The sequence below is a fragment of the Chrysochloris asiatica genome, unplaced genomic scaffold (genome assembly GCF_000296735.1).
Source record: "Chrysochloris asiatica unplaced genomic scaffold, ChrAsi1.0 scaffold00054, whole genome shotgun sequence".
Taxonomy (NCBI): domain Eukaryota; kingdom Metazoa; phylum Chordata; class Mammalia; order Afrosoricida; family Chrysochloridae; genus Chrysochloris; species Chrysochloris asiatica.
Genome location: NW_006408572.1, coordinates 7,210,356 through 7,236,989, shown reverse-complemented (window position 1 = coordinate 7,236,989; position 26,634 = coordinate 7,210,356). Strand labels below are relative to the sequence as shown.

At 41.9% G+C, this 26,634-nt stretch overlaps 1 protein-coding gene across 1 annotated transcript in view; it reads right to left on the bottom strand.

Moving 5' to 3' along the window:
- Positions 1 to 4,522: 4,522 nt before the first annotated feature.
- Positions 4,523 to 26,634, bottom strand: part of NLRP1 (NLR family, pyrin domain containing 1) — a 46,350-nt gene continuing 24,238 nt past the window's right edge. The window contains exons 8-15 of the mRNA XM_006863480.1: positions 23,729 to 23,790; positions 23,286 to 23,448; positions 18,029 to 18,252; positions 12,624 to 12,886; positions 12,015 to 12,140; positions 7,110 to 7,251; positions 5,260 to 5,304; positions 4,523 to 4,866 (exon numbers count right to left, since the gene is read on the bottom strand). Coding sequence (XP_006863542.1) covers positions 4,523 to 4,866; positions 5,260 to 5,304; positions 7,110 to 7,251; positions 12,015 to 12,140; positions 12,624 to 12,886; positions 18,029 to 18,252; positions 23,286 to 23,448; positions 23,729 to 23,790 — 1,369 coding nt within the window. The remainder of the gene's footprint in view (positions 4,867 to 5,259; positions 5,305 to 7,109; positions 7,252 to 12,014; positions 12,141 to 12,623; positions 12,887 to 18,028; positions 18,253 to 23,285; positions 23,449 to 23,728; positions 23,791 to 26,634) is intronic.

Genomic DNA, 26,634 nt, shown 5'->3' with positions numbered 1-26,634 from the left:
ATATTCTTCCATTTTTTTGTAGGTCTCCTTTGGTTTCTTGAAGTACAGTTTTGTAGTTTTCTTTGTGTAGGTCTGTTGCTTCTTTGGTTATATTTATTCTTAAGTATTTAATCTTTTGGGTGGTTACTGGAAATAGTGTTGTTTTCCCAATTTTCTCTTCAGAGCTTTCTTTATTAATGTAAAGGAATCTGACTGATTTTTGTATCTTGATCTTGTACCCTGCCACTTTGCTGAATCTTTCAATGAATTCCAATAATTGTATCACTGAGTCTTTGGGTTTCTATGTATAGGATCGTATCATCTGCAAATAGAGAGAGTTTTACTTCTTCCTTGCCAATTTTGATGCCTTTGGGAAATGATTTCCATTTCTCTCCATTGAGAGTGATGTTGGCTGTTGGTTTTGTATGGTGATGGGTGGTCATTATGTACTGTGGAGTAGGTTCTGACTCATAGCGACCCTGTACAGGGTTTCCAAGGCTGTAAATCTTTACAGGAGCATAAAGCCTCATCTTTCTCCTGTGGAGCACCTGGTAGATTTGAACTACTGACCTTGTGGTTAGCAGCTCAGCTTGTAATCCACTATGCTATCAGAGCTCCTGGTTTTGTATATATGCCCTTAATTATGTTGAGAAATTTCCCTTCTACTCCTATTTTTTTGAGTATTTTTATTAGAAATGGGTGTTGGATTTTGTCAAATGCCTTTTCTGGGTTAATTGATATGGTCATGAAATTATTTTCCTTTGTTTTATTTATTTGGTGGATTACGATGATTGTTTTTTTTAAAATACTGAATCATCATTGCATAGTTGTTATTGCTATGTGCTGTCAAGTTAGTTCTAATTCATAGTGACCCTGTATAGGATTTCTTGGGATGGTTGGTGGGTTTGAACTGCTGGTTACTGTTAGCAGCCCAGTGCTTATCTTACAACACCACACCCGGACGCTCATCCTTGCATACGTCGAGGTATGAATTCCACTTGGTCATGTTGTATCATCTTTTGATATGTTGTTGGATTCTATTGGTTAGGAGTTTGCCGAGAATTTTTACATGAAGAATATTGATTTATATTTTATTTTTCAATGAAGTCTTTACTTGGTTTTGGCATCAGGGTTATGCTCACTTTATAAAATGAATGTGGGAGTTTTCCATCCTTTTCTATGTTCTGTAATAGCTTGAATAGAAATGGTGTCAGCTCTTCTCTGAATATTAGATAGAATTCACCAGTAAAGCCATCTGGGCCCAGAATTTTTTCTGTTGGGAGCTTTTTGTGACCAATTCCTTTTTGTTGTTGTTGTTATAGGTCTGTTCAAACTTTCTATTCCAGTCTGTTAGTTTAGGACAGTAGTGTGTTTCTAGAAATTTGTCCATTGCTTCTAGATTTTCAGATTTGCTGGAGTAAAATTCTTCATATGATTTTGTTATTATCCTTTTTATTTCCATTGATTCTGTTGTGATGTCACCCATTTCATTTCTCATTCATGTTATTTGCATCTTCACTTTCTTTTCCTTTATTAGCTTTGCCCATGGTTTGTCAATTTTATCAATCCTTTTAAGGACCCAAGTTTTTGGCTTATTGAGTCTTTCTATGAATTTTCTGATTTTCTGTTTCATTCGTTTCTGCTCTAATCTTTATTATTTCTTTTCTTCTGGTGGAATTAAACTTACTTTGCTGCTGTGCTTTTTTTTTCTTTTTCTAATTGTTGGAGATGTTGGGTTAAGGTGTTAATTTTTCTTCTTTTTGGATGTTTGCCTTTATTGGTATAAATTGCCCTCTGAGCACTGCTTTTGCTGTATTCCAAGGGTTTTGGTATATTGTATTTTTGTTCTCATTGGATTTAAGGAATTATATATTTTCACTTCTACTATTATCCAGTGGTTTTTTAAGTGGGGTATTATTCAATTTCCATGTATTTGATTCCCCCCTCCTAGATTCTCCTGTCGTTGATTTCTAATTTTATAGTGTTGTGATCTGAGAAAACATTTTGTAGTATTTCACTGTTTTAAAATTTACTGAGGTTTGCTTTGTGACCTATAATATATGGTCTATTCTGAAGACTGTTCTATGTGTACTGGAAAAGAATGTATCTTGTGCTGTTGTTGGGTGAGTGCTCTGTAGGAGTCTATGAGGTCCAGTTGGTTGATTCTGCTGTATAGTTCTTGTCTTAGTTGAATCCATTTTCATTGTCTTGTCCTTCATTGACAGTGGTATATTAAAATCTCCTACTATTATTGTAGAGTGGTTTCTTTCTTCAATTCTGTTAGAGTTTGATTTATATTTTGAAACTCTTTCATTGGGAGTGTAGATATTTATTATGCTTATATCCTCTGGTTTAATTAATGACCCTTTAATTATGATATACTCTCCTTTGTTTCTTATGCTGGCTTTTGCCTTAAAGTCTGTTTTATCAGAAATTAATATTGCTACTCTTGCTCCTTGTTAGCTTAATGTATTTTTTTCCATTCTTTGATTTTCAGTCTACTTTGTGTGTAAGATGTGTATCTTGTAGATAGCATATTTAAAGATCCTGTTTTATCATCCATTCTCCTACTGTGTTTCTTAACTGGTACATTTAATCCATTTATAGCCAATGTAATTATTATTATTTAAAAATTTTTATTGTGAATTGAAATGTTAACAGTGTAGACCATCAATTTTACATTCAACAAATCATATACTTTGTTTCATTGCAATGATTGCTATTCACTCCATGTACCATAGTTATTGTTTTTGTTAAGTGTTGTAGAGTCCGTTCAGACTCATAGTGACCCTATGTAGGGTTTCCAAGGAGTGACTGGTGAACTTGAACCACAGACCTGCGGTTCAAACCAAACTTGCAGTCCAACACATTAACCCACAGTGCCACATTTACCTCTGTTCTTCAGTGTAATTATTGGTAGGTTTGAAGGGATTGTTGTCATTTTGCTGTTTGTGTTTTTTGTGGTGCTGCTGGTGTCTTTGTTCCATATCATTTTCTGTTCTTAGTTCATTTTGTTTGTGGGATTTCTTGTCATTTTCTTCATTGCTATTGTTTTGTTGTTGTTGTTGTTGTTAAGTTCTGTTGAGTTGATTCCAACTCATGGCCACCCTGTATAATGTCTCTGAAGAGTAAGTGGTGGCCTTGAACTGCTGACCTTGTAGTCAGCAGTCTGTAGTTTATTGTGCTAATTTTTATGATTTTCCTTCTTTTTATTTTTGATGAGGTTTATTAATTTTCCTTGATATTATTCTGTATTTTATTAATTTATTTCCCACTTTAAAACAGTCTCTATTATCTTGAAATCTACTTGACTTGCTTGCCACTTGGAAGGTCTGTAACTACACTATTTCTATTTTTACTTTATTATTGTTTTCATTATAAGTTTGTATCGTTGGTTCCTGGTGTGGTGCTACAAGATAAGGACTGGAGTGCTAACCATAAAGTTGGTGGTTCAAACCTACCAGCCACTCCTTGGAAACCCTGTGTAGGGTTGCTATGAGTCAGAACTGACTCGATGGCACTTAACAACAACAACCATGTTTGTATTACTTGGGATACATCTATTTTGGACTCCTGGTATGGTATTATGGGATCAGCACTGGATTCAGAACCACAAGGTCGGCAGCTCAAACGCACCTATCTAGCAAGACATTTGGTGACTTCTTTACCAGGAGCTCTGGTCAAACCAAGGCTAGATAAAACCATGTCTGGAGTATTGTGGGAAAAAGTTCTGTTGCTCAATGAGATACCGTCTCTCTATATTAATGTATGACCATGGTTTCTGGCCCTCAATTTCCCAAAATACATAAAGAAAGAATGCATCTGGATAATCTCTAAGAGCTCTTCCATCCTCTCAGATTTTATCAGAATTTGTCTTTAGCTTGCTCACAGAATCAGATCATCTCAGAAGTACTGGAAATCCTGTACATGGTCTCTATGAGTTGGAACAGATTTGATGATATTAAACAGCAGCAGATATTTGGATTGGGAGTGTGGTGGCTCCCATATGATAAGCACTGGACTGCGAACCACAAGGTCTGCAGTTCAAGCACCCCAGCTGCTCCACAGGAGAAAGATGAGGCTTTCTGCTCTTATGATGATCAAAGCCTCAGAAACCTTAGAGAGGCTCACCATGAGTCAGAACCAACTTGATGGCACTTAACAACAACATTTAGATTGAATTCTGGATGATGTTTGCCATATATGTTAATCTCAGGATGCTGTCTGATGTTGTTGGTTCTCTGTCCAAAGAACTCCATTTAGCATTTTTTTTATAAAGTTAGGCATGCTATTACAAATTCTTTTAATTTCTTTTTATTCAGATGGACTTCTCCTGAGATGTTGGCACTCAGCTTGGACAGTGGCCTGCGAAAATCACAGGAGGTAGGTCAGGTGTCCTTGTGACACTGTGGGGTGGGCATCTAGTACCCTGCTGAGACATCATCAAAGTTCCATAACTGAAGAGCTGGAAGACACCTTGAAGGGCAATCTGTTTATAGACACAGAAACTGAAGCCTAGAAAGGGGAGGGCAGAGCTGGGTGCTCAGACTTCAGAAGCCAAGGTTGTCAGGAGATTCCTTGATCCCTTCTGCTGCCTCACTTCCCCGATTAGGTAAGGATGGGTCTCCTTCAGGGCTTTGTAGAGTCGATCTTTGCAGGCCCAGTCCCAGGACCGGCTGAAGCTGAACAGCTTCCGCATCTGGTCAGGCTTGGTGGTCTCAGCGCGCACACTCTCATACTGCTCCTCGTTCAGCATGTGCCCATGCAACTTGTCCAGGACCGGGTCCACCATTGTCACCCGGGCAATCAGCTGCTCCCGATACCGGTCCACAAAATGCAGGTGGTCTGGAAGTGAAGGTGAGGCTGGCAACAAACAAAAAGGGGGTTCTACCATAGCCTCTACCTTAGATCCCCTACCTCTAGCTCCCTTCACTCACTTCATCTGCATCCCTGACCTCCTTCTCCCCTTTAAAGGCCACTTGACCACCAGAAAGTCACTTGAGCCTCCAGCCTAGCATTCTGTCTGAGGTGGGAGGTTGGGTTGGGATTAGGATTGAGGGGTGGGGATGAAGTGAGGAGTCATGATAGGGACATTTGAGGCTGTCCAAGGGGAGGTGGAGAGCCAGGGAATAAGGAAGGACTCTGGACACACATCCACTTTTCAAGGCTTGATCTATTGTGAGGTTTGCAACAATAGAATCCCTTCTGTATTTATTTTCCTTGCTTTCAGGAACAGACCCCTCAGAACTGCCATTGGCACCTGTTGTGGCTTTTACTAACCTGCTAGGTTGGAAGGGGCCAGGGTAGCTGCCGGTCTGAGATCTCCTGGAAAAACCAGAGATGAAGAGCATCTATAATACCACTAATATTAACACACACCATACATCTCAAAACTCTCGTCTACTTCTGAGATGATCTGATTCTGTGAGCAAGCTAAAGGCAAATTCTGATAAAATCTGAGAGGATGGAAGAGCTCTTAGAGATTATCCAGATGATAATCTGGATTTGGGAAATTGAGGGCCAGAAACCATGGTCATAGATTAATATAGAGAGCCGGTATCTCATTGAGCCACAGAACTTTCTCCCACAGTACTCCAGACATGGTTTTATCTAGCCTTGGTTTGACCAGAACTCCTGGTGAAGAAGTAACCAAGTAAGTGTCTTGCTAGATAGTTTAAACTATTTGAGATCTTATTCTTGTCCTTGTTTGGCCTTCTAGACTCACACAGACCAAATCTGTTTGTTCTGAATTTGGATGTCAGAATCAAGAATCAAGATCAAACAAATCTTAGCACATGACAGTAATGGGTAAATTGTAATAGGAAAAAAACCCAACTTAAATAAAAGGTGCTTAAATGATTACTTACATAAGGAGAGGAAGAGGGAGCTCACAGCACTTCATGTGAACAACGCCACAGAGTTTGGGTAGATCCCAAGTTCAGTGTGAGTGTGGCAAGATCAACACAAGGAGACTGGAGATTAGGTTGCATTATTGGGAGCACTGGGTTCATTTGGATGGAGAGAGGAGGGTTTCCATATCCTCCCTGTTCTTTAGACAGCCTTGGAGTCAATCCTGACTCCATCTACAAACAGGAACATCTACTGAGGAAGGTGACTGGAGGACAAGAATTTAAAAACTGAAATATAAGAGGAAGCATCGACGGGAACTGCAATGCCAACTTGCATCAGAGGAAACTTAAAGGAGACATTATATCAACCTCTAAGTATCTAAAAGGCTTTCTCACGGGAAGGAGTCAGACTTCTGTGAACTCCAACAGACAGAATGGAGACTGGTAGGAGGCAGAGATTGGCTTAATATGAGATAATGATATTACTATTTATACGTAATATAAGAAAATAATATTGCTTCATCTATTAAGGACCATTACTTGGGGCATGCATATACACCATTATATTTAAATTTTATAAAAATCCTACAAGGTAGGTGTTATGATCCCCATTTTACAGATGAGCAACCGAAGGCTTACACGGGCTAAGAAATATCTCCAAGATCACACAAATAACTGCTACAATAGGATTCAAACACAGGTATGATGCTGTGGGACTTGGTTAGTTCTCCATCTGTGACTGCACCAAACTGAGTTGACCTCACCCTTGTGATACCACTTTGGGAACCCTGTTTGTAGCAGCTCTGGAGGCAGCCCTACCATAATTTCAACAGTTGAAAAGGGCTAGTTGCCTCTGAAAGGGATATTGAGGGGATTTGGGCTCTTGGTGGTGCCGAATTAAGAGGCCATCAGGTTTTCCCCATTCCTATTTGATTCTCTATTGTCTACCTTGAAAATATCGGAATAATCCAGGTGCGAGTGTCTTTGGTGTTGCCAAAGATGGCTTCATCCACACTACCATGTGACCCTGTGGTTCTTATTCTTTCATCTCACATGCAAGCTATCCTGAGAAACTTTGACAAAGGCCTTGTAGGTATCAAAGTCTGTTAATTCAAGAGCAATGCAAAGCTAACAGAATGCACAGGAAAGGGCATGAATCTTGGAGTCAGGTTGACTTGCTTTTAAATTCTGATTATATGTATATATACACACACATGTACTGACTTTCTTTATTCTCTTTCTGTATCACTGCCGAGTTCTCTGGATTTGTCTTAGCTTTACCTGGTTTCACCAAGGTCTTCCAGACCACAAACCCAGCTTTCTTGTCTCTCATTTCCAGCCTGATTCCTGAGCCCAGGTGGCCAACATAGAACTCAGAGAAGAGCTGGGATTCTCCAGGTGTCCGATAGCAGAGCTCCAGTTCCTGTAGGGTGGAGGGAGACAAGAGTGGCCATGTGAGAAGCCACCATTTATCCTACAAGTGAGGCCTTGTCCCACGCAACACCTATTTAGTCCTCCTCAGAGCCATAGGGACACTCCAATAAGTCCTGGACTGAAATCAAGTATTGACTTTCATTTAGGCACTTTTCCTAATTTCTTACAATCCTGACTCAGAACAAGGCTCATCCTAAAAAGTGATGCTCATACATCCTAAACTAGATTTTTCTCCCTCCACCTTGAACCAGGTTCTCCTTCTCTTTCCCCCATCTTGAACTAAAATCCTCATCCCTTTAACCCAAAGCTTGTCTTTTCAATGAACCATAAACTTGATCCACTTTCAGTCAACAGAAAATCTAAGTCCAGCCTCTTCCCTAATCACATCAAAGACAAAACTCAATTCCTGTATTCCAAACATGCTGCTCTCCCATTTTCAACATACTCAGTATATAAGGGTGAATGTAGCACTGCAAATAGGACACACATGCACAGGTTTATTCTAAACAAAGCGTGTTTAAACAAGACTCAACGGTCAGTGGATAGCTGCAGACACTTACTTGTCTTAGTCTTGGTACAGTCAACACCAGTGGCTTCCTAGAGGATCTGCTGAGCCAGTGAAATTCAAGGTACAGAGATCAGCTAAGAAGGTTATGGTGATGGTTTTTTTTGGATCTCCAAGTGGTGATCATAATAGATTTTCTCAAAGGACACAGGACGATCACAGGGGCTTATTATGAAGAAGTTTTAAGAAAACTGACAACTGTATTGGTGAGAAAAAGGCCAGGAAGGAGAGCTTTGCCGAGGAATTTTTTTCCCATCACAACAATGGAGCTAATCATTCTTTAAGAGTAGTAAGGGCTGTCCTACAAGAATTTGGTTGGGACACCTTACCTTATTCACCTTACGGCCTGGATCTTGCCCCTTCAGATTTCTTTTTGTTCCCCAAAGTAAGAGAACCATTAAAAGTAGCATGATTTGAATCCCTGGTGGCGATGGTATGCCATAGAGTTGGTTCCCACTCATAGCGACCCTGCATAGAGTTTCTGAGGCTATAAATCTTTATGGGAGCAGAAAGCCTCATCTTTCTCCCGTGGAAGGTTTGGTAGTTTCGAACTGCTGACCTTGAGGTTAGCAGCCTGACTTGTAACCTCTGTGCTACCAGAGCTCATTATTTGAGTTCCTGGTGGTGGTGATTGTTGGTTATGTGACATGGAGTCAGTTCCAACTCATAGCAACTCAATATAGGGTTTCCAAGGAGTTGCTGATGAGGTTGAACTGCCGACCTTGTAGTTCACACTGAATTTGCAGTCCAGCGTATTAACTCACAGTGCCACACCAGGACTCCGTTAAGTTCTGGTTGTTGTTATGTGCCGTAGAGTCGGTTCCAACTCATAGTGACCCTATACAGGGTTTCTGAGGCTATAAATCTTTACGGGAGCAGAAAGCCTCATCTTTCTCCCACAGAACAGCTGGTAGTTTTGAACTGCTGACCTTAAGGTTTGCAGCCTGATTCGTAACAATTATGCTACCAGAGCTCCTTATTTAAGTTCCGTGTTGTTGTGATGTGCTATGGAGTCAGTTCTGACTCATAGCGACCCTGTACAGGGTTTCTGAAGCTGTAAATCTTTACGGGAGCAGAAAGCTTCATCTTTCTCCCGCTGAACAGCTGGTAGTTCTGAACTGCTGACTTTAAGGTTCGCAGCTAGATTCATAACCATTATGCCACCAGAGCTCCTTATTTAAGTTCCTAGAGGGTGCCAAAACTACTATTTTGACACGGTGTAAATCAAAAGGTTAGAATTCTTTGGGGGAAAGGTTAGAGAAGTGGAAACACAGCCTTCAGAAGTGTATAGCCCTAGAGGAGGATACGTCAAGAAACACTAACTTCACATTTTGATATTTGTTTAATAAAGGTGTCTATGATTTTATAGCAATACCTTTTGACTTACCCTCATGTGGCACTGAGTGCTCAGGTTTCAAATGTAGGCCCCATTCTTGAATCCTTCCATTCGTTCCCAATATACAGCCAATCTTCCAAGTCTCGTTGGCTCTTTCTCCAAAATATATCCTGAATCCATCAACTTTTCTATCTTCACTACACCTCCCTAGTCAAGTCACTATCAATTCTTGCAACAGCCTTTCAATATATATCTCCACTCTTGCCTCCTTATCATCCACCCGTTCTCCATCCAGCAGCCAGAGGTTTCTTTATTAAAGTAAATCAGGTCTGAAAACTGCTTCAGAGTCTGCAAGGGATTGCTATTGAACTCAGAAACACAACACAAACTCAGAGTTAGAGCCAACAGGATCAGTAAGTCTCAGGAGACCGTTCTCTCTCTTCTGACTCCATCTTTCTTTCTAAAAAACCTTTTCATTGTATCTCAGCCCATCTTTCTACTTCTTTTTAATATGCTCACAGACCTTGATACATTGGCCTCCTTTTTAGTCACCTGAAGTTATCTAGTTTGCTCCCACCTCTATGCCTCTATGTATGTTCCTTCTGCCTTGTCTGCTCTACCACAAATCTCCAGGTGCCGGAAGCCTTTCAGTCACTTGGCTCAGTTCAAATATCACCACTTCCCCTGACCTCTTAGTCTATAGGAGCCCAAGGCACTCTCTCGTATAACCTTGTTTTTATTTTATTTTATTTTACAGCCCATCATGGTACTCGATCACTATTTTCTTATAATTATTATTACAAACTGTAGGCCTCATCATACCAGCATGATGGATTAGTATGTCTTGGTTACTGAAATATCCACAGTGCTGAGGATACAACCTACTCAGCACTTGATACATATTTATCGAATGATTGAATCATGCCTCTTATTCCTCATTAACAATATTCTGAACTTAGTTTAATCTCATTAAATTTAGTAAAATTTCTGGATCTATTACCCCCTACCTTACCAAAACTTAATAGTTAGTCAAAGGGAAATCTGCGCTTTAGCAAATGCTTCTTTTTGAACTTCTGTAATGACTAGAGGACAGGTAGAACAGTTTGCAACTATGGAGAAAACAAAGCCACCCACTTGGATTTCTAAAGCAGACCCATGTGGATTCTGGGACATGATTTAGATCCTTGGTTTTGAGATCTGTTGCAAAGACTAATAGTAATTTTGGTTTTGATCATTGTCTATATTCTAGTTGCTGATGTACCCTGTTCTGAGTCTTATTATGTCCTGCACAATCATTATTACAGCACATGGTTCAACAACTCATCTTACAACAGAAAGAGAAAGAAATAAGGACTTCAACTCAATCATAGACCACTTTCAGTAGACACTCTTCTGATTCTAATGAGCAAAAGCTCAATAATGTGAAGAGCTAGCTATTATAAATTTATGTCCGGTGGCCCAGTTTCATCTGAGTTCACCCAAAGTGGTGAGAGCAGGGAAAGTGGGAGTGGAGAAAGAAATAAAAAGCAGGTCCAGATGTCCAGGAACTGATCTGATGCTTACAGATGGACCTCAGTGTTGTTACAAACTGATCTGATGCTTGTAGCTGAGCCACGTTATTCACCTGTTGAACATAAACAATGTCGCAGGACATCCACTTCAGACAAGGTCATTGGGCAACCTGCAAAATACCAAACACCTACCTCTCCTTGCTGCTACTTCTTGAGCAATTACAGCTTTATCTTTGCTCTAGTCTGCCTTCTCTACAGGTTTACTGAGATTTATTAAGACTCTTTCTCAAGGAATTGTCCTTACTTCCTGACAAATGCCCAATACAGAGCAAATATCTGCTTCCTTAACTCTTTCCACCCAAAGTTCAAATCCTACAATAGACTCTGTCTATCACCCTCTTGGAGTTTTGGTGTGGTGCTGTAGGATAAGCACTGGACTGCTAATCACTAGGTCAGTGGTTCAAACCCACTAGCTCCTCCTTGGAAAGACTTACAGGGTTGTTAGTAGTTGGAGCTGACTCAATGGCACTTAACAACAACATCACCTTCTTCCTGAGCTTTCCCATGATGTGTGTACAGCTTCACTACAATGAATCATAGTCCCAACCTGTTTAACTACAGGTATGTTCCTGGGGGTTATTGACTGGCTGGGATCGCCATCTTATAATGCAGACATGTCTCAATCTTCTTGTGATGAATTGATTTGTATCCCCAGAAATTTACAGTCAAGTCCTACCCCTAGTACATGGAAATGTGACCTTATTTAAAGATGTAATTAGTTAACGTGAGGTCATATTGCTGTAGATAAATCTTAACCCAATATTATTGATGTTTTTATAAAAAGAGAAGAGACACAAAGACAGACACTTGGAGAAGATGACCATGTGAAGATAAAGACAAGTGATTGGAGTCACGCTGCCACAAGCCAAGGGACACCAAGAATTGCTAGCCATCACCGGAAGCTAAGAGAGCATCATGGAGTCTTCAGAAGGAATTACTACTACTGACACCCTGATTTCAGATTGCTAGACTCCAGACTGTTCAAGAATAAATTTCTCTTGTTCTAAGTTACCCTACTTTGTGGTATTTGGTTTTAGCAGCTCTAGGAAACGAATACAGCTCTCAAGTCAAACCTAATCATTCTCCCTCTCATAAAGGGGATGCTCTCTAACCTCCTTTCCACCCTAATCTTTGAAACGTACCTGCTCACCCCAAATCCCACTCACTTTCTGACCAACTGCAATTCACTCATCCCTGGGAAAGCTCTGGTTCCTGTCCCACACGGTGTTCTCAAGCAGGGTTTCCGATTCTGATGAGAGAGTGGACATTTGACTGCTCACCTCAGGAATCATTTCCAGGTCCTTGGAGCTGGACACCATGTAGCGGGAGCCCATGTAGAGTGGGGTCAGTGGAGGTGGCTTGTGTAATCGCACAAACTGGAACTTCTTTTCTTCATCATCAATGGCCTAAGGAACATGCAGAGCGATGATTAAAATGTAGGGAGGAATGGTGTCTGACTCAGAGGTTCATCCCTATGGCGTCTGATCGGAATAAGGTTAGAGGTGTTCCAGCGTGTTTGTGAGGAGGAAGAGGATATAGCACTCTGGCATCCTTGACCCCCATGCACTGCTCTACAGAGATCTCCACTCTTGGCCTCTTTCATGTTTAAGGTAGGAATGGGGTGTTGCTAGAAAAGGAGAGAGGCATGGAGTCTTTCCATCTTTTGGTTTTTGGAAAGAGGCTGTAAAATGTCATCCAGAAATAGCTATGGAACAAGTTCAGCTTGGGGAGACCAATCTATGACTGAGTAAGGGACAGGATCATTGGTCCCTGTCAAGATTTCCACTTATAAGAGGCCAATCCCTGTTCCCAGTTGAGGAATTATCTAGCCACATTGTATGTTTGCTGTCAGCCCACCCTTGTCTGGCCTTTCTGGCTCTCAGAGTCACCTTCCGAATAGAACAGTCACTGGGAATCAGGTAAAGGTGGAAGGTGACTTCTTCAGGGTGGCGGTGATGGTAGAGCAAAACAGTAGAGGTGATGGGGATGAAGCGCAGTGCAGTATGGATCATTCGGAATAGAACTCCCATGGGGGAGAAGCTGGGGTTTTCCAAGACCGTAGATGAGGGTTCCACTCTGGCTGGCTTCTCCAGGAGCATCCCCTCCTTTTTAAAGTGGGCCACTTTGAACATGGAGATATCAACATTGTCCCCTGTTGAAGAATGAATTCAAGAGGTATAGATTTAGTGCCTTTGCGAATCAGGCTCTGGCTGTGTAATAGACTCTCAGGGCCTAGACACAGATACCTTCCTGAGGGCACTCACCATGGGGAGAGGGGCTTAAACATGTTTAAGTTTGGGACCTTTGGAGAGCTATAGGCACCACAGGAACTCTCTTGAGCTAAGCTCAAATGTAGGCCAGTCCCTTGAATATTTGGTTACCTGGGGATTTTAACTATGAAGTAATCAGTGAGTGATACTGAATGGTCTGACTCCAGGCAGGGAAAACACAAGAGTAAGGAAGGATGGTGAGAAAAGCGAAATGATCAAATTTGTCAAGTGTTTGGTCACCCACCATTCAAATTCTTTTTGGAACTCCCCTCCCTACACACACACACATTGTGTGGCTCTTGGCAGGGGGCAAGCTGAACTCCCAATCAGGAAGCTGCTGACACAGGTGTATGATTGAGATTTGATGAAATGGATGCTTCTACTAGGATCTGAATCTAGAGAGGGGGAAGTAAGATGAAAAGACAGATTGTTTGGGCAGTGGCAATGTATGGTGGTTGCCATGGTGGGGAGGGTCCTGTAATGGCTGTGTCTGTAGCAGAGGCCCCTCCAGATTTTTCTGAGTGTGACCTTGGTTTTGTTCTTGGCTTCTCAGCATCCTTTGAGCATTGCCTTTTGTTTTGTTTTTCAAGCCTACTGCTTAAAATTTTGTTAACTCTATTCATCACATACAATTATTTTCTGGTTTGTTAGTCAGAATTGGTTTCTTTGATGACATCTAAGAATTCTAACTAGGACTGGTGGTGGGAGAAGCATTGAGCTAGGAGTCCTGGTTCTATTGCTGTATTGCCTAGATTTACCTAATTTCTGGGTGACAGAGACATCCAGCAAGCCAGACAACGCTCCTAGCCTGAGCGGGCACTAGCCAGAACCTCACAGAGTTCCAGAAAAGTCTATGGAAACCATTACTTTAGTTTCTCTTTGTTGTATACAAAATAACATAGCACAATCTGAACAAAAGAATTCAGCTACAACCCCACCTATCAAACAATACAACCATTGCCTACGTTTCCTCTCCCATTATAGTCTTTCTCTGCAGGAAAACATGTTCCCATTTTTGTCCTGGTACAAGTAGTTTTGTCTCCTGCTTTTTCCTCGTCACTTTAAATTGTCACAAGTATTGGTCAGACTTTTCTAATAACCACATCCTATGTGGAAGAACCATCTGCCTCTTGTTTCAGCAGTGAGACTGTTCTCAACTTTTCATCATGACACGTTGTAATGTAATGTACATATTTTTGCAGAATGCTTCTATTTCCACTGGATTACTGCCTTAGAATCAATAAGTACCAATATATGAATAAAGTATATAAAAGGGAATGGACACTTTTAGGACTGTATTTAGGCAAATTGCTTTTCTAAGAGATAGTGCCATCAGTGACATTAAGTGGACTGGTCTCCCGCCCATACACCATGGTTCCAGCACTTCTTAATTTTCAGATGGGGAACTGAAACCCTATGGGGTGGGAGGAGTGATTTTCCCAAGACCACAAACCCAGCAACAGACTAGGTCATATGCTTACACCACAGTCCCTGATGCCTACAGATACTTTGTGCCAAACTAATTTTGGCTGAATTCTGGAAGATTCTGTGCATCTCTAACTTACCTTCTTAAGAGGGTGGCTAGTCATCCCCCAGTTTGCACAGGACTGAGTGACTTTCTAGATGCAGGACTTGCAGTACTAAACCCAGGGAAGTCCTGGGTAAACTGAGGTGAGTTGATCACACTCCTTCTTCAACATATTGACCTTTCCATAGACCCTAGCAGAATCACTTTCTCCAAATAGTTCATGGAAAAATGCAATGAAAAGATAATGGAAAATTTCCACGGATTTTTTGAGGTCTCCTCATATTTGTGCTGATAGATTGGAGACAGAAAAGAACCAACAGGAAAGATTCCGGTGTGAAGGAGGAGAGATCTGAGTGGTGACTGGGTAAAATGTCATTGATCAAAAGGGCCAGGACTTTCTTAAGTTCTCTTTGGCTGGTCTTATCAGAAGTAACCAGAATAACCCGTCATGGGGTAGGAGTATTTCTGCAACCGAGTCTGAGGCTCAGAGTCCCACAACCCTTTATTAAACAAAAGTTTATTGAGTACAATGTGTCAGACCTTGTGGCTATAGAATTGATTCTTGCTATTTGTGGTAGGTAAGGTCTATAAAACCAAAACACCAAATCAGTGGCTGTTGAATCACTGGTTCATGGTGACCCCATCAGTGTGCCAGAGTAGAACTATTAGACTCCATAGGCTTACACCAGCTGGTTTTTCAGAAGTAGATAGACAAGTTTTTTTTCTAAGTCACTTCTGGGTGAACTCAAGCCTCCAACTTTCTGTTTAGTAGCCAAGGGCATTAACCACTGGATCATCCAGGGTTTCTATGGTGCATAAATCCCCATGAACACCGAATAAGTGAATATTCAACTACTCTCATTCAACCTTGTGGTTGTTGTTAAATGCTGTTGAGTCAGTTCCAACTCATAGTAACCCTGTATAGGGTTTCTAAGGAGTGGCTAATGGGTTTGAACCACTGACCTTGTGGTCAGCAGTTAGTCCAGTGCTTATCCTACAGTGCGTCACACCAGGACTTCCATTCAACTTTAGCTGGGTGTTTTTTTGCCTCAATGTGCATGCGTGTGTCCTTTAATGACTGTAAAAGCTACTTGAGAAGTTTTATCGAATAAGCAGCTTAGAAGAATTGGTGTCTTTGAATTATGGTGTTGGTAAAGAAAGTTGCAAGTACCATGGACTGCCAGATGAAAAAAGAAGTACAGCCAGAATACTCTTCAGAAATGAGCATGTTGAAATGTTGTCTCATGTACTTTGGACACGTTATGAGGAGGGACCAGTCACTGGAAAAGGACATCATTGTTGGTAGAATGAAAGAGAGGAAGATCCCCAGTGAGATGGGTGGACACACTGGCTCCAACAATGGCCTCAAACATAACAATGTTGAGCAGGGCAAAGGAATGGGCAGTGTTTCCTTCTATTGTACTTGGGGTCACTGTGAATCAGAGCCAACTCAGCAGCAACCGACAACAATATCCTCTAGAATTTCCTTCAGTAAAGAATTGCTTTAAAAAATCTCTTTTGGTTTTAACTTGTTTTGAAATGACTTTCTCATTTTTTTTTTAACCTTCTTAAAAAATAATTTCTCTTATTTACAATTCTCAATTGATACTTTCTCAGTGCACTGAAAATGTTACTCCATTTTCTACTTACTGCCTTCCATTGTTGTAGTTCAAGTCAGCCCTCAGTCGAATTGCCATACCTTTCTAGGTAATCTGGATTTTTTTTTTCCTGACTACTGTCAAGATCTTTCCTAGGAGTCCTGGTATGGTGCTGAAGGATAAAACACTGGCCCGCAAGGTCAGTTTGAACCACAAGGTTGGTGGTTCAAACTCACCAACTGCTCCTCAGAAACCCTATATAAGGTAGCTATGGGTTGGAACTGACTCTATAGCACCTAACAACAACTGTCAAGATCTTTTCTTAGACTTTGATATTCTGAAGTTTCACTATAATGGATCAAATGCTGTTTCTCTCTCTCTCTTCTGCTTTGGACTTTCTGATTGTGAGAAGTCATATCACTCAGCAATTCTGAAAAATTTTTGGCTGTAATTTCTATGAGTATGGCATTGTCTTCATTCTCTCAACCAGATCCTTCTGGAATCACAATTAGTTGTCTGTTAGGCTTCCTCACACTGTCTTCCATATCATTTAATTTTTTTTTCATATTTCCTGTCAATTTATTTCCATATTTGGTTTATCTTTTTAAATGATTTCTTTTTGCTTCTTGTTCATATTTGAAAGATTATTTATTTCTTTAAATGTATGAAACATACTATTTTACATTCTGTGTCTGATAATTCTAGGTCCTGAAATCTTTATAAGACTGATTTTATTACCTCTAATTTCTGTTGGTTCTTAAGTATGGTGGTGGTGGTTGTTGTGTGCTGTAGAGTCAGTTCCAACTCATAGCAACCCTATATAAGATTTCTGAGGCTGTAAATCTTCAAGGGAACAGAAAGCCTCATCTTTCTCCAGAGGAGCAACTGGTAGATTCAAACTGCTGACATTGTGGTTAGCAGCTCAGCTCATCATCCACTATGCCACTAGGGCTCTCATATAGGGTGGCTTGTTTGTGAGATTTTTGACTTGCGCTCATGTTTCTTTGAACTTTGTGGGAAGAGAGGTCAGGATAGATATTACCCTTTATGACTACATTTCCTATTGGGAAGTCCCTCTTTCATGACTCCAGCCAGGTCTTAAATGGATTTGGTGACGTCATTCCTTCTTCCTGCCTATAGAAATAGGAACAGTTTCCCACTGTTACCAGTCTCTAGGTACTCCAACATTCCTGGTTTTCCCACTTAGATTCACTTTTTAAATAGTTCTGTTTTTGAAACATTTCTTAAAAAATATCACCAAATATACCATTTGTTTCCTGCAGGGACTCTGAGTGATACGTGATGTAAAGAACATTTAATGAATGCTAGCTATTGTTGTTAGTGAGGACATCTCTGGTAGTGTAGTGGTTACGAATCGGGCTTCGAACCTTAAGGCCGGTAGTTCGAAGCTACCAGCTGTTCCACGGGAGAAAGATGAGGCATTTTGCTCCCGTAAAGATTTACAGCCTTGGAAACCCTGTACAGGGATGCTATGGGTCGGAACCGACTCGATGGCTCATAACAACAACAACCTCAACAAGGAAGCTCATGGAGTCCTGGCATGGTGCTGTAGGATAAGCACTCGACCTCAAGGTCAGTTTGAACCTCAAGGTCAGTGGTTCAAACTCGCCAGCTGCTCCTCAGTCGGAACCAACTTGATGGCACTTAACAACAACAACAACAACCCAAGTAAGCTTAGACAAAAAATAATTATGCCATTGGGAGAAAAATGCTTCAAAAAAAGATATGTCCAGAGCAGAGTGAAGGAAAATCTCATCTCCATTTCCATAACCCTCTCAGTTTCCTAAAGGAAGCTATAAGCTCCTCCCCAGGACATCCTAAAGCCCCTTCCAGGACCGTTATTACCATCCCTCTAGACGTCTCTCCTGCTTGCTTACCTTGGAGGGCTACAAAATGAGGAAGGTACACAGCTGCCACAGCTCCCGGCTCCGCCTTAATGTCAAACAGAGGTCCGGCAACCATCCAACTGTGTTCTGGGACAGTCCCATCCAGAAATTGGTTCCAGGTACAGAACTCAATCTCAATGGTCACTGCCCCTCTCACTACAAAGCGGAGACCTGTGTTGGGCCAGTGGTAGGAGCCGGCCATAGGGAAATGAACTCTGCAAGAACAGAAAGAGGCAGACACTAAATACTCTACACAGACTCACTGAGTTTCTAGTCAGTGCCAGACGCTGCCGTGGGCATTGTGGCTACATGCCAAGACTTCAAATTCAAACGGACTAGGTTTGAGTCCTGGCTCTTGGGTTCAGGAACTGCAGATCCCTGAGCAAGCCATTCCAACTTCCCAAGTCTTCATTTACTCATATGTAAATAGGGAGTGGTTAACATATGTCTGTGAGTGGTTAGCTTCCATTGTGTTGATGATAATAATGATGAGGCAATAGGCAAGTGTTCTTGTTTTTAAGGATTTGATTGACCGGTTATTCATAACAATCCATTGTTGTTGTTGTTATGTGCTGAGGAGTCCATTCCCACTCATAGGGACCCTGTACAGGCTTCCCGAGGCTATAAATCTTTATGGGAGCAGAAAGCCTCATCTTTCTCCCATGGAACAGCTGGTAGTTTAGAACTGCTGACCTTGCGGTTCACAGCCCGCTTTATAACCACTACGCTATTAATGCTAAACCACTGGGGCTGAAAACAACTCTTTATAGAAATCTCAGGTGATTTCCCCAAGGCTCTCCATCTGGTAAATGGTGGGGGTCCCTGGATCTAAGGTTCTGTGGGTGTAAATTGAGCTTAACACTATTTTTCAGATGAGATAATGTCTGGTGAATGACAAAGTGTCACATAAAAGATCATTATTATGAGGATTATAATATTTATTAATTTTGAGACTGTTCACCCTTGGCACCTAACACACCCAACAACAACACATTCTTGGAGGGCAGGGCTGCTATGTTCATCTTAGTGTCCTCAGACACTGTTATGGTATTTAGCACATGTTGTTGTTGTTGTGTTTTTCCAACTCATAGTGACTCATTGAGTTGGTTCCAACTCACAGTGGCCTTGTATAGGGCATTCAAGAAGTGATTGATGAGTTTGAACCACCGACCTTGTGGTTAGTAGTCCAGTGCTATCCTACAGTGCCATGCCAGGTGGGTGTGAGCGGTAGAGTCAGTTCTGACTCATCGTGATCCTGTAGGGGTTTCTGATGTAAATCTTTAGAGGAATAGACAGCCTTATCTTTCTCCTGTGGGGCAACTGGTAGATTTGAAGTGGTAGATTGTTGGTTGGCAGTCTAGTTCATAATCCACTATGCTACCAGAGTTCCTTTGGACTCCATTGTTGTTGTTAAGTGCCACTGAGTTGGTTCCAACTCATAGTGACCCTATATAGGGTTCCAAGGAGTGGCTGGTGGATTTCAATTGCTGACATTGTGGTTAGTAGTTCAGTGCTTATTCAATAGCACCATACCGGAACGCCATTGGACTCCACCAGTAGATAATAATGAGTGTGTATATTGAAAGGGATTTAGACAACATTTAAGAGCCATAACAAATAAATGCTAGTGAGTGGACTTTGTTTGGATCCTGGTGGTTGTTGCTAGGTGTCCTCCATTAGGTTCTGACCCGATGCACAACAGAAGGAACCATAGCCTGATCCTGCAACATCCTCACAATTTTTGTTTTGTTTGAATCCATTGCTGCTGCCGCCATTGCGTCAATCCTATCATTGTGGTCTACCTCCTTTTTTGCTGACCCTCCACTTTACCAAAGGAGCCCTGGTAGCATAGTGGATTACAAACTGGATTGCTAACCTCAAGGTCAACAGTTGCTCAAAGGGAGAAAGACGAGGCTTTCTGCTATCAAAAAGGTTTACCTTTTTTGGAACCTTATACAGGGTCACTGACTTGGGGGCACTCAACCACCAATCTCACTTTACCAAGCATGATGTCATTCTCCAGGGAGAATGATCCCTCCTCATAACATGTCTGAAGTAGGAAAGATGAAGTCTTACCATCTGGCTTCTAAAGAGCATTCTGGTCATACTTCTTCCAAGATAGATTTGTTTGTTCTTCTTGCGTTGATACTTTTAATATTCTTCACCAACACCAGGATTCAAATGCATCGACTCTTCTTGGGTCTTCCTTAGTCATTGCCCAACTTCCACATGAATTTGAGACGATTGAAAATACTATGGTTTGAGTTGGGCATACCTTAATCCTCAAACGGATTTCTTTGCTCTTGAACACTTTAAAGAGGCCTTTGGCAGGTTTCCCTACTGTAATACACCCTTAGATTTCGTGACTGCAGCTTCCATGAGTGTTGGTTGTAGATATAAACAAAATGAAGTCATTGACAACTTCAATCTTTTCTCCATTTATCATGATTTATTGTTTCAGTTGTGAGACGCAATTCATACTGAAGGCTAAATTCTTCATCAGTAACTATTTTAAGTCCTCTTCACTTTCAGCAAGCAAGGTTGTATCATCTGCATACTGCAGGCTGTTAATGAGTTTGCCTTTAATCCTGATGCCATGTTCTTCTTCATATAATCTAGTAATCTAGTTTCTCAGATTATTTGCTTGGCATACAGATATAGTGAAAGAATACAATCCTGGCACACACCTTTCCTGATTTTAAACCATTCACTATCCCCTTGTTTTGCTCAAACGACTGCCTCTTGGATTATGTACAGGTTCTTTACAAGCATAATGAAGTGTTCTGAAATGCCCATTCTTTGCAACGTTATCCATAGTTTGTCATGATGCACACAGTTGGAGGCCTTTGCATAGTCAGTAAAGTATAAGTAAACATATATCTGTTACTCTCTGCTTTCAGCCAATATCCACAGGATGTCAGCAGTGATATCCCTCATTCCATGTCCGCTTTGAAATCTGACTTGAATTTCTGGCAGCTCCTTGTTGATGTACTGCTGCAATCATTTTTGAATTATCTCCAGCAAAATTTTACTTGCCTGTGATATTAATGATGTTGTTTGATGATTCCCTCATTCTGTTAGGTCATTTTTCTTTGGAATGGTCACTGTTTCAATTGATTGATCAGAAAGCTGTTTCAAATTTCTTGCCATAGATGAATGAGTGCCTCCAGTGCTGCATCAATTTGTTGAAACATTTCAATTTATATTTTGTCAATTCCTGAAGCCTTGCTTTGTGTCAATGCCTCCAGTGCAATTTGGACTTTTTCCTTCAGTACCTTTGGTTCTTGACCATATGCTACTTTTTGAAATGGTTGAACATTGACCATTTCTTTTTGAATAGAACAAACCAAATGCAAGAGCACATTTTAGACAATTTTGCCAATTTCAACATGAACTGGGTTTTAAATGATATGAAAGACTTATTGTTAGATGTGATCATGGCATCATGATTGCCACACCAACTCCAATGCAGTCTGTGTGACATGTTCACCAGATGGAGGCAGAAGTTTCAAGGAAGTGTGCCTTCTCAGATTGGAGTGTGCCCCCAGCGTGATCTCTCTTGGCTGTTCATGTTTGCTATTCTTTCTTCTCGTTCTGGGAATAAGTCTCATTGTACTATTAGAAGGCCATGTTCCTTTGAGTCCATTTGTTGATAGAACATTAGATACCTCGGAAATCAAACATGAAAATAACAAACAGCAAATTGAACAGGAGGCGTCACACTGGCCACCTGTATTGCAGGCATTTGCAAAAATACCTTTTAAACTTATTTACCCCCCAGAGTAGAAGGTCTAGTGGGAATTAACACAATTACACAAACTCCTGCTCCACACAGTTAAGACTAAGAAAAGTTTTGCTTTTGTGCTCTTGAGTGGTCGTTTGTGGCAACCCCCTAAGGGAAAGCCCTCTAGAATTCCTGAGCCTACCCCTGAGCCATTGTCTTATACTGGAAAGTACTACGAGTTTGGCAATCGATGGATAATTGAAAACGGAAAAGAGTTTCTTGGTTTACATTGTCTTTCTTAAAAAGATTACAGAGAAGTAGTAAATGTGGTGTTTGCTGACACAAGAAGAGAAAGGTGATTTAATTAAACAACTAAGCATTATGAAAGCATTCCTAGACAGACATTGGAAAGCACTAGGAGGAGTCCCGTGGAGTTATTTAAGAAGCATACATGAAATTGATAAGGATATCTTTTAGAGATTAGAAGCTAGAAATTATTAATATTACAATCTCTGAGAAGTTCTCACCTTGATCATATGTTACAGAATTAAAGGATCACTGAAGCATGTTCTTAGAATTCTCTGTTAAACCAGGAAACCATTGTCTGCCAAGTTCTATTGTTTAAACCTGAAAACTTGTTATGTTTTAGAAGATGACGTAACCTAGGCTATTCTACTTTCTGTATCTTTTTTGGCCATCTGGCGTTTGCGTAAATTAAAAAAGGTATAAAAATTGTAAGTAGAATAGAATTAAAAATATACACAGAGCACCAGAGCAAGAATAAAATGCACACTTTGTAAATCAAGCCTCGATGTCTCATTCATCACCGAACCTCTACCCACTCTCGGTTCTAGCTTCGAAGACCCTTGTCCCCAGGCTAAAGCCCTCCGGCTTAGCAGTCTGCGGCACATGATAATGGAAGAAAATGTCTCCTTTTACTTTGTGAAATGCATAATGCAATATTTAAAGATAAAATCACCCAGTACAGTGTCTCAGATTTGAAATACTGTAACAACATAAAAAAGAGAAGGTTAAATTGTTGGCATGAGTTTGGCAAAACGATGTCAAAGGTGGGTATGAAAATAGTGTGGGGGCCATGTCTACTTCTTCTGACTTCACAAGGGGGAAAGAGAATCAAATTCAAAATCAGCCCAATGCTGATTCTTATGACGTAGTGGTCAGACACGCCTCCATCCTACAACGTTCTTTACCTTATTTGGATACTCCCGCAGCACTCTGTGTTTTAATTAAGATGACGTTGGATAGAAAAGTCATATCAAGTAAATTCAAGGTACCACAGTGAGTGATGGCCACATAGAAATGGTCTTGGGATTGTCCTTTCCTCTACTTTAATGCATATTTGAAAATTTTCATAATAAAACTTTTTTTTTTGGTCCATAATAAACAGCGCAGACCCAGTACTTCAGTCCTGTCCCTACTTGCTGTCTTGACAAGAGAAGAGGACCCAAAGGGAATGGTTGTGGTAATGACTTTGTGTGTTTTTCACAGAGCCCCCTCACTCACCGGTACAGGCTCTTCTCTTTGTTGACCATCTTGGTGGCCACTGGTCCTGTGGGTCCCCAGAAGTCATCATCCATCTCCAGAGGCTCCATGCATAGATTCCCCAGAGGGGCAGGAGAAGATAGGCAGAAGGGGCTCACTTGAGCGACTTGTGGGGAGCTTTGTTCTAGAATAAGCAGGGCAGTGGTTAGCTTTAGGTTCTCCTGCCTGGTCTCTCCTAGGTCCCTACAGCTAGAACGTGGAGGATCTCTTCCCAAGGCTGTGCCTGCAGCCTCCACCCCTGCTCCTGGTTGCCCACCTTATATCTGAGGAGGCCTGGCTCCAACTGGCCCTGATCCGGCCTCTGCCCACCTCCCTTCTCCACTGGTCCACAAGTATCATTATTCCCAGTAAGCCCTATGATTCTCAGGCTTCAGCCTCCCAGAATGAGCCTTGAAAAATTGAACCCTGGTTCAGAGTCTGACACATGCCATAGACATCCTGGAGAGGAGCGGCTCCAGCCCCAAAGCTGAGAGAGAAAGAAGCAGAAATCAGATTCTAAGAGTAACATATCCCATGGGAAAGGGGGCAACCATCTCATCCTGGGTGGGGAAACTGGCTTGTCCCATGTCAGAAGCAGGGGGATCAAGGACATGTATGACCTTCTACTCCACTCCACCCCAATCACTATGCTTTCAGTAAGACCCCTTCAAACTACCTGATTCTGACCTCTGCCGTTTCATTGAAGAAATGTTACTACTCAAATTTCCCCCATCTGGGTCTTCATTAGCGACCATCACATGTTGCTTCCTAGAAAATGGAATTGTTAGTTCTCCTTCAGATCTTGGAGCATCTGGAATTGTCTACATGACATCCCCACTTCAAATTTAACTCATTTGAATGGGAACTCATGACCCCTACCCTGGGTCACTCTCATAATCCTGGTCTCTGTGAATGGCCTGCCATTCACCTACCCATCCATCCCCGAAATGGGGCGTCATCCTCACTGGTTGATCATCTTGCTGCCATTTGCTTTCTATTCACCTCTCTGCTCCTCCTCAACCTCCAAACTATTCCTGGGCTCTGCCATTTCTAGCCTAACCCATGGCAGCATCCTCTTAGATGTCTTCCTGCCTCTACTCTTGTCTCTCTCCATTCTATTTGCACCCAGAAGTTAATCTTAAACATGACCAAGCATATCATTTTGTTACTCAAGTCTACTGCTTTTAATATAAAATGGAAAGTTCTTAATCTGATCCCAAAGGCTTTGTTCTGACCCTGTCCACCTACAAACCCACCGGTGCCATTCTTTCTTGTGTTCAATGACCTCTGGACTAAAAAAAGTAAAACACTTTCTGTTGAATGGAGTTGATTCCTCCTCATGGTGACCCTATATATGCGCAGCAGAATCGCTCAGTAGGGTTTTCAAGTCTGTGACCTTTTTGGAAGCTGATCTGAGACAACTCTCTAGGTAGGTTCAAACCACCAACATTTTGACTAGGAGTTCAGCCTTTAACTGGTTTTGCCACGCAGGGACTCCATCTCTAGACTGGAGGTTCTCAACCTTGGTGTGCTTATAAACCACTCAGAAGGCTTGTTAATATAGATTTCTGGGCCTCAGCTCCAGAGGTTTTGATTCAGCAGGTTTGAGGTGGGACTGGGGCATTTGCATTTCCAGCAAGCTCCCAAGTGATGGTGATGATGATACGGCTGGTCCACTGACCACACTTTGAGGATGACACTGAGTAACATGACCCCAAACACCTGCCTTCCTTCTAGTTCCTCAAAGGAGATAAGCTCTTTCCTCCATCAAAGCCTCTGTTGTGCCTAGAGTCCACCTTCTCTGGGCCCAGCTAACCCGTCCCATCTTTCAGAGTTCATTTCAGCTTCTTCCAATCGGTTCAAGCATCCAAAAGACTTCCGATGCATTTACACTGGCCCCAGGTAGTTCCATAGGATAAGCACTGGACTGCCAACCACAAGGTTGACAGTTCAAGTCTATCAGCAGCTCCTCAGGAGAAAGATGAGGCTTTCTGCTCCCACAAAGATCTAAAGCCTTGGAAACCATATATAGGATTGCTATGAGTCTGAAGCCACTCGACAGCACTTAACAACAGCAGGTGTAAACACATGTTTACACATTGGTTTATGGGATAATGTGTGTTCCTGCCTCCTGGAAGTTGGGCTGTGTCTGTCTTGTTCATTGTTGTATCTTCAGAGCCCCAAATAGTGCCTGGTCTATAATGGATCCACAGAGGGTATTCGTTCAATGAAGGACTGGATCCTCCTCCTAAGCCTGGGACTCCACTCCTTCCATGCATTTCAAGTGAGGCAGTCGGGGGTGGGGGTGGGGAGGTTGAGGACAGGTGGTGAGAAGCACTTCACTGCCACAGGTGAAAATGGGCCAATCAGAGCACGATTGACATGTATATGAGGGAACTTCAAAAGTTCATGGAAAAATCCCCTGATTTTTTCATTTCATTTTTGCCATGAATTTTATGAAGCCCCCTAGTAAGTGTGTGGAATCCTGGTGTGGTACTGTGGGTTAATGTGCTGGATTGCAAAGTCAGTTTGAACTGCAAGGTCGGTGGTTCAAGCTCACCAGCCGCTCCTTGGAAACCATATACAGTGTCACTATGAGTCGGAACTGACTTGATGACACTTAATAACAAGTAACTGTGTGCACACAGGTATGTGTGTGTGTTAGAGTGGGTGGTGGTGATTTTCCCAAGGATTTCTCTTTATCTTTGTCTCCCCCTGTGGCCATTTCTTTCCATTTTAAAAAAACATGTCGGTTCTGCTCATTGATGGAATGAAGCAGCGCCCAATGTTTACCAAGCCATGCTGGGTGCAGGGGATTCACTCACCCACTCACCCACTCACCCACTCACCCACTCACCCACTCACTCACTCACCCACTCACCCACTCACCCACTCACCCACTCACCCACTCACTCACTCACCCACTCACCCACTCACTCACTCACCCACTCACCCACTCACCCACTCACTCACTCACCCATTCACTCACTCACCCACTCACCCACTCATCCACTCACCCACTCACTCACTCACTCACTCACTCACCCACTCACCCACTCACCCACCCACTCACCCACTCACTCACTCACTCACTCACTCACCCACTCACTCACCCACTCACTCACTCACTCACTCACTCACCCATTCACCCACTCACCCACTCACCCACTCATCCACTCACTCACTCACCCACTCATTCACTCACTCACCCACTCACCCACTCACCCACCCACTCACTCACTCACCCACTCACCCACTCACCCACTCACTCACTCACTCACCCACTCACTCACTCACTCAGTCACTCACTCACTCATCCACTCACTCACTC